Here is an 8,946-nt window from a genome sequence, read left to right as displayed (position 1 = left end):
GCTTAAATGACTTAAATGTAAATGTAAATGTAAACATGCGCCGAATACAAAAGCTGTAGACCTTACCATGAAATGCTTACTTACAAGCCCTTAACCAACAATGCAGTTCAAGAAATAGAGTCAAGAAAATATTTACTGAAGTTAAAAAAATCTAATAAACATAACTATATTTGACCATTTTTGGGCCTTCCTCTGACATATTGCAGCTTTTTATTTTACCTTTATTTAACTAGGTAAGTCAGTTAAGAACAAATTCTTATTTACATTGAGGGCCTACCCCGGCCAACACTGGGCCAATTGTGCACTGCCAAATAGGACTCCCAATCACGGCCAGTTGTGATACAGCCTGGAATCGAACCAGGGTCTGTAGCGATGCCTCTAGTATTGAGATGCAGTGCCTTAGACCACTGTGCCACTCGGGAGCCCGGGTGTTTTAATTAGAAGGTACTAAAAGACAAGGCAAAGGCATGAAAAAAAAGTGGTGTTTTGTCTGGTTGGGACCCATATTGAAACTGAGGGCAAAACTTGGTCCAGGTAATGTGGCTCAAAGATCTCGTACCTTAACATAAAATATTTTGGAATATACTGACTGACAACAATGGTTTTCCATGAAATGCTCCAATACGGCAGGTGGCGCTATTGTAATGCAGTCTTTTTTCACCGATCAACTTTAGTGAAACAACAACAAGGTCGCTATCAGCCGGTACGCAGAATCAGAGAGAGGTTTCAACCAACATTTCTTTAATAAAACGAACAGCTTGACTTCCATAACCATCGCCAATATGTCAAAACTACAGTTGTTGAATGTGTTTGTCACCGAGCGTTTATCCGCGGCTGCTGTGGAGATATTCGGGGTCGTGGAGAAGACCATAGCAGAGTATCAGGAAGAAATATTCCGTTCAGTGGAGGAGAACGACCGTTTACGGAGGCTGTTGGACATGGCTACCAAACCAGAAATAATGTTACACAGAGCAGGTTTGTAGCGAAATGCAGTTGTTGTAACGAGATTTGACATGTAGACTAGTTAATAGACTAGATGTATGTGGCACGTTGTGTTATGCCGAAGGGGATAAGCTATACGGACATGCCTTGTGCCCAAATTGATGACTTATGGATTCGGTTCAGTCAGTCATCGTGGTGAGACTAGTTTATGCTGGCTAGCTGTCAACCACCGCATTTATTTCGATGGGCAAGGGAGAAATAACTTGTATTATTGGTCACCATTCTAGATATCACCGTGACCTGCCAATTAGCCAACGTAACGAATTAAAAACTCGATCCGTTGGAATACTGCGTTACAAAAATATCAAAGAGCGCTCGGTAAGCCACGTACCAGTGGTTGAAAACTAGGTATTGTTGGGTCGCGTCAATTCAATCTGGTACTGGAATAAAACAGTTAACACAGAGTAACTTCTGATTTCTTTGTACTTTAATTAATGCAAACACATTTATGGTAAATATGATGTTCGTATATACGGGCTCACTGTGTCACCACGCAGGGCAGACAGAGAACTGAAATGACATCATAAGTTCTTCCTTAAATACTTCTTGACAGACGTAGTGCCCTCTCCCTGAGGGCCTGTCATAGTAGAGGCTTGGGTGTGGTTTAGACTTACTCCAGCCTGGGTGTGGTTTAGACTTACTCCAGCCTATCGTTGGCGTGCAGGCTGGTCCCAGCCTCTAGACGCATCTTTGTTGCCAAGCATAGTTGTCTTCTAGCTTATCTTCGTGTGTACCCGAGAGTCAGACACCCAAGGACAGTGCCTGTTCTTGTGCCACAGCCATTCTCCCCTCTATCAGTTCCTCACATACACCTGTCCTTGAGCGGCCCCACAACCAGGCATGTGTGTGTGTGTCACGGGTCTACTCAGCCTACACTATTAGCCAGCAACCCTCCAGTTAGTCATGTCTATTATATGTCGCTCAATCTATGTTAATACAATATAAACCTCTTATGTTTAGCATTAGTATTCATAAGTTATACACCACAACTAATTGTATTATATAGGTTTAAATAGTTGTATTATATTGGTTATGCAAACAAATAGTTGGTTAAACCCTAAAAGTATGTTGCACTGGGACACATTATAATATGAAAAAAAGCCATACATTGGGTCCGCCATTGTTCAGTGTAGCCTAGTAATGCTAATATATTTGAGACCAGTGTGTTGCAGTTAATTTCGTATTTGACTTAAGTTAAATATCTTTGACTAGTAAATGGAATATACAGTGCATTCTGAAAGTATTCAAACCCCTTCCACATTTTGTTACGTTACAGCCTTATTCTAAAATGGATCCAATTTAATTTTACCCTCAATCTACACACAATACCCCATAATGACACAGCGAAAACAGGTTATACATTTTACATTTACTTATTTAAATAAGTATTCAGACCCTTTGGTATTAGACTCGAAATTGAGCTCAGGTGCATCCTGTTTCCATTGATTATCCTTGATGTTTCAACAACTTGATTGGAGTCCATCTGTGGTAAATTCAATTGATTGGACATGATTTGGAAAGGCACACACCTGTCTACATAAGGTCCCACAGTTGACAGTGGATATCCGAGCAAAAACCAAGCCATGAGGTCAAAGGAATTGTCCGTAGAGCTCTGAGACAGGATTGTGTCGAAGCACAGATCTAGGGAAGGGTACCAAAACATTTCTGCAGCATTGCAGGTCCCCTAGAACACAGTGGCCTCCATCATTCTTAAATGGAAGAAGTTTGGAACCACCAAGACTCTTCCTAGAGCTGGCCACCTGGCTAAACTGAGCAATCAGGGGAGAAGAGCCTTGGTCAGGGAGGTGACCAAGAACCCGATGGTCACTCTGACAGAGCTCCAGAGGTCCTCTGTGGAGATGGGAGAACCTTCCAGAAGGACAACTATTCTCTGCAGCACTCCACCAATCAGGGCTTTATGGTAGAGTGGCCAGACGGAAGCCAGTCCTCAGTAAAAGGCACATGACAGCCCACTTGGAGTTTGCCAAAAGGCACCTAAAGGATTCTCTCTGGCCTGAATGCCAAGCGTCACATATGGAGGCAGCATCATGCTGTGGGGATGTTTTTCAGCAGCGGGGACTGGGACACTAGTCAGGATCAAGGGAAATATGAATGGAGCAAAGTACAAAGAGATCCTTGATGAAAACCTGCTCCAGAGCACTCAGGACCTCAGACTGGGGCGAAGGTTCACCTTCCAACAGGACAACGACCCTAAGCACACAACCAAGACAACGCAGGAGTGGCTTCGGGACAATTCTCTGAATGTCCTTGAGTGGTCTGGCCAGAGCCTGGACTTGAACCCGATTTGAACATCTCTGGAGAGACCTGAGAATAGCTGTGCAGCAACGCTCCCCATCCAACCTGACAGATCTTGAGAGGCTCTGCAGAGAAGAATGGGAGAAACTCCCCAAATACAGGTGTGCCAAGCTTCTAGCTTCATACCCAACAAGACTCAAGGCTGTATTCGCTGCCAAAAGCGCCTCAACAAAGTACTGAGTAAAGGGTCTGAATACTTATGTAAATATGATATTTCCTTTTCTTTTGTCATTATGGGGTATTTTGTGTAGATTGAGGGGGAAAAAAACAATTGAATCCATCTTAGAATAAGGATGTAACGTGACAATGTGGAAAAAGTCAAGGGGTCTGAATACTGTACTGTACCAACGTTTACTACCTGAATTATTGGGATCATCTGGTTACCACCAGTGTTTGGAATACATTGAGCTCGTTGACAAAAACAAACCATGGGACACCTTTTCACACAGAGATGTATTTGTCAAAGGCCAGAGGTGGGTCTGTGTAAACTATGCGGTTATATTGGAGAAGGGTTTATAGCAGTGAATGTCATCAAATGATTTATTGTTATAGTATTTCTAAGTAGCAGCCATATCAGCCAGGGAAACTAAGAGCATTCAGATTTCTGCCTGACTGTGGCACTCTCTACCTGAGTTAAGATTTTCTTGTGACCACAACAAAACTACTTATTTACTAAACTAGAGATTTAAATAAATTGTGATTGTTTAAAAAGATGGGCCTGACTGAGGTGGACTGTTTCCTTATTCTCCTGGTGGTTATCCGTGGTTGTTGGTTACTCAGATAAAAACGGAGTGAATCTGAACAATCTCACAAGTTCCAACTTTGGCAGACAAGTTTCAAATTCATCACATTAAAACATCTCAGTCAGATCACGTGAAGGGGAAGGAGTTCCCATAGGTCGTTTAGCGACCCGTTACGAAAACAAAAGAGAGCTAGTTACGATGATTGACTGAACATAATCCGTTTGTCTCCACTCAACTCTCGCTGCGCGACATGCATCATCAATTTTGTGCACCAGGCGTGTCCGTATAGCCTCTCCCATGTCAAAGAGCTTTCTCTTCCTCGGTCGTTACTAGTTACCACAGCCACAAAGACATAAATCCCGCCTATTTCAAAAATGTATCTTAAAATGTTAAACCTAACTGTAACCACACCTTAAATTAAGATCAAGAAGCAAAATGTTTGTTTTCACAATTTAGCCAATTTGACTTTGTGGCTGTGGTAACTAGTGGAAACCCTCTTCCTCTCTGGCTATGCGCACCCTTGAACGCAACTCCTGGTTCGCCAACATTGCTTTGTTAAGTCACGCTGCTTAGGTACCGGCGATAAGGCACTCCTGTCCTGTAAACAAGTAACCAAAATCTAAAACTGACCCTTACCTTAATCCTAACCATATACTTAACTTAATTTGAACTAATTCTGAAATTAAATATATTTTTGTAGGTCAGGAGTGTCAGTATAGCCTTTTCTGTGCTGTAGTGTAGACTAGTCAACAAACTAGTTTTATTTTTGAGCACAGAGGCCTTCCTAACACAATGACAGATATATTAAGTCTATATTGATTGAATATATTTTTTCCCCTCCAGACTTCCAGCTACTGTCTCCTGCCGTTCACCCTGAGCAGCAGAACTGTGAGCAGGAGTGGAGCCCCAGTCTAGGGCAGGAGGACCCAGAACCCACACAGATTAAAGAACAACAGGAGCTCAGACTCAGTCAGGAGGACTCACCTCAGCCCTCACATCTTTACCTAAACCAAACTGTGGATGATGGAGAGAGGAGCGCTCTACCTATCATCATAACTGAAGAGATCAAAACAGAACCTGATGGAGAGGGCTACAGAGTACCACAACCAACCAGTGATCAGCCCCTCTCAGTTCATCCAGACTGCTCTGCTGCAGTGGAGAAACTATATCAGTGTAAACAATGTGGCAACAGCTTCACATGTAAGGGACACTTGACCATCCATTCAAGGATACACACTGGGGAGAAACCTTTTCAGTGCAAACAATGTGGCAAAAGCTTCATCCAAAAAGGTGACTTGGACAGACATACAAGGGTACACACAGGAGAGAATTCATATCAGTGCAAACAATGTGGAAAAAGGTTTAGCCAGAAGGGAAGCTTGACAGTCCATTCAAGGATACATACAGGGGAGAAACCTTATCAGTGCAAAGACTGTGGCAAAGCCTTCAACCAGAAGATAGAGTTGACATTGCATATGAGAGCTCATACAGGAGAGAGACCATATATCTGTCCTGTATGCAGGAAAAGTTACATCGCATTAAGCTATTTAAGACGTCATCAGCGTGTTCACACAGGGGAGAAACCTTACCAGTGCAAAGAATGTTACAAATGCTTTGGTTATAAACATCGCCTAAAATCACATATGAACACTCATACTAAAGGGCATAAATGATATTACTGCACTGAGTGCAATAATAGCCTGAAATGAAAACAATAAATGAATACTTTGTCATTGTGAATTTCTTAATATGTCCAACTTCTGAATAAAAATGTTCTGTTTTCTGGCAATTAACAGAACAAACTGAGTAATGTGTGTTGAGGGGAAATCACCAGTCAGTATCAGATTGGTAAACTGAATCTAGTGCTCAGTTTCAGGGACCTACCCTCCAGGACACTGCGGGCTTCAGGAAGTCCTCACCGCTGTATCTACAGAGCACACACTCCTGTTCTCCGTATACACAAATAACAACTGTATGCAAAAACAGTGACCTCACCTTCATCAAATACCTGTATGGGGTCGACATGGCTCTGGTTGCTTGCCTGGATGGCAAATCCAGCTCAAGTTTCAGTTAATTGATGACCTCGTGACACGTTTTGACAATAGCTTCATTGACGTCAATTTCACCAAGACTAGAGAACTATGCCTTGGCGGTAAGATGCGGAATAATTCAAGCAAACACACAATGAGCATGGTGTAAATATCCCTGATCGAGAGTGTTCTCACCTTCATCTCCACCTGGTATGGGAATTGGGAACCTCTCGTTCAGGGACAGGAGTAAACTGGCAAAAGTTGTCAATCAGGTCAGCAAAATAATCAGCAGTAAAACAGCCACAACTGCAAGAACTGTACACACAGAACATTACAAGAACTGTACACACAGAACATTACAAGAACTGTACACACAGAGCATTACAAGAACTGTACACACAGAACATTACAAGAACTGTACACACAGAACATTACAAGGACTGTACACACAGAACATTACAAGGACTGTACACACAGAACATTACAAGGACTGTACACACAGAACATTACAAGAACTGTACACACAGAGCATTACAAGAACTGTACACACAGAGCATTACAAGAACTGTACACACAGAACATTACAAGAACTGTACACACAGAACATTACAAGAACTGTACACACAGAACATTACAAGGACTGTACACACAGAACATTACAAGGACTGTACACACAGAACATTACAAGGACTGTACACACAGAACATTACAAGAACTGTACACACAGAGCATTACAAGAACTGTACACACAGAGCATTACAAGAACTGTACACACAGAACATTACAAGAACTGTACACACAGAACATTACAAGAACTGTACACACAGAACATTACAAGGACTGTACACACAGAACATTACAAGAACTGTACACACAGAGCATTACAAGAACTGTACACACAGAGCATTACAAGAACTGTACACACAGAACATTACAAGAACTGTACACACAGAACATTACAAGAACTGTACACACAGAACATTACAAGAACTGTACACACAGAACATTACAAGGAAAACACTCCAGGTCTTCAACGACCACGCCCGCCCACTGCATGTATCCTTCCAAATGCTGCCGTCTGGTCGGAGATGAAAGGTGCCACTTGCACGGAAGAATGGCTGGAGAAGTGACAATTCTAAATAAGATGAACTGACATGTAAATACCTTATGTAATGTGTATGTTTTCATCCATTTAATGTAATCCAGAGCGCCAAAGACACTTTTCCATTCTGTGCAAACTTAATGGATCAAAACGTTTTCTAATCTCATCTTTCTAAACAACAGGAGTTCATATTCAATTGTTTAACAATGACATAGAGGATATCTTCTATCTGTACTGATGGCTGCATGTTAGAATATTGATGTAGCCTATCACATTTGTTTTGACATAATCCAGGAAATAAACTACCTTTCCAGTGTAACCCCCTAGAGTCCATTGACGAATCGGTGCGTCAATCTAAGTAACATAATAAAAATCTGTCAGTTTAAGCTAGAGATGTTTTATTTTTTTTGCATTGGATGCTTCTCAATCCGCCTATGTTGCACTTCCGCATTTGTGGTAAACGGTGGCAGAGCTAGAGTGGTGTTTGTCAGACCATGTGACATCAGTCTTCTCACGAAAACGTCTATCAGTGTAAACAATGTGGCAACAGCTTCGCATGTAAGGGACACTTGACCATCCATTCAAAGACACACATACAGGAGAGACCATGTCAGTGCAAAGACTGTGACAAAGCCTTCAACCAGAAGATAGAACTGACATTGCATATGAGAGTTCATACAAGGGAGAGACCATATATAGTAGCTGTCCTGAGTGCAGGAAAAGTTACATCGCGTTAAGGTACACTACATGACCAAAAGTATGTGGACACATGCTTGTCAAACATCTCATTCCAAAATCATGGGCATTCATTTGGAATTGGTCCCCCCTTGCTGCTATAAAAGCCTCCACTCTTCTAGTAAGACTTTCCACTAGATGTTGGAACATTGCTGTGGGGACTTGTTTCCATTCAGCCACGAGGATTAGTGTGGTCGGGCACTGATGTTGGGCGATTAGGCCTGACTCAAAGTCAGCGTTCCAATTCATCCCAAAGGTGTTCAATGAGGTTGATGTCAGGGCTCTGTGCAGGCCAGTCAAGTTCTTCCACACCGATCTTGACAAACCATTTATGTATGGACCTCACTTTGTGCACAGGGGCATTGTCATGCTCAAACAGGTAAGGGCCTTCCCCAAACTGTTGCCACAAATTTGGAAGCACAGAATCGTCTAGAATGTCATTGTATGCTGTAGCGTTAAGATTTCCCTTCACTGGAACTAAGGGGCCTAGCCCGAGCCATGAAAAACAGCCCCAGACCATTATTCCTCCACTAAACTTTACAGTTGGCACTATACATTGGGGCATCAGACTGCGAGATGGTGAAGTGTGATTCATCACTCCAGAGAATGCGTTTCCACTGGTCCAAACTCCAATGGCGGCAAGCTTTACACCACTCCAGCTGAAGCTTGGCGTTGCGCATGGTGATCTTAGGCTTGTGTGCGACTGCTCGGCCATGGAAACCCATTTCATGAAGCTCCAGAGGCAGTTTGGAACTCGGTAGTGAGTGTTGCAACCGGGGACAGACCATTTGTATGCGTTCCGCGTTTCAGCCGTCCCGTTCTGTGAGCTTGTGTGGTCTACCACTTGGCAGCTGAGCCGTTGTTGCTCCTATATGTTTCCACTTCACAATAACGGCACTTACAATAGACCGGGGCAGCTCTAGCAGGGCACACATTTGTTGGAAAGGTGGCATCCTATGAGCTCTTCAGTAAGGTCATTCTACTGCCAATGTGTCTCTGGAGATTGCATGGCTTTGTG

The 8,946-nt window shown here is 42.7% G+C and overlaps 1 protein-coding gene across 1 annotated transcript; it reads left to right on the top strand.

Moving 5' to 3' along the window:
- Nucleotides 1-679: 679 nt before the first annotated feature.
- LOC106575533 (zinc finger protein 239-like) lies at nt 680-5,867 on the top strand. Its single transcript, XM_014152089.2, has 2 exons — nt 680-975; nt 4,905-5,867. The coding sequence occupies exons 1-2, from the start codon at nt 783-785 to the stop codon at nt 5,732-5,734; spliced, it is 1,023 nt and encodes a 340-aa protein (XP_014007564.2). The 5' UTR covers nt 680-782; the 3' UTR covers nt 5,735-5,867.
- The last annotated feature ends 3,079 nt before the right edge of the window (nt 5,868-8,946 follow it).

The sequence above is a fragment of the Salmo salar genome, chromosome ssa17, assembly GCF_905237065.1.
Source record: "Salmo salar chromosome ssa17, Ssal_v3.1, whole genome shotgun sequence".
In the NCBI taxonomy this organism is placed as follows: Eukaryota; Metazoa; Chordata; class Actinopteri; order Salmoniformes; family Salmonidae; genus Salmo; species Salmo salar.
Note: the sequence above shows the minus strand (reverse complement) of the source record. Positions and strands in the feature narration are given on the sequence as shown.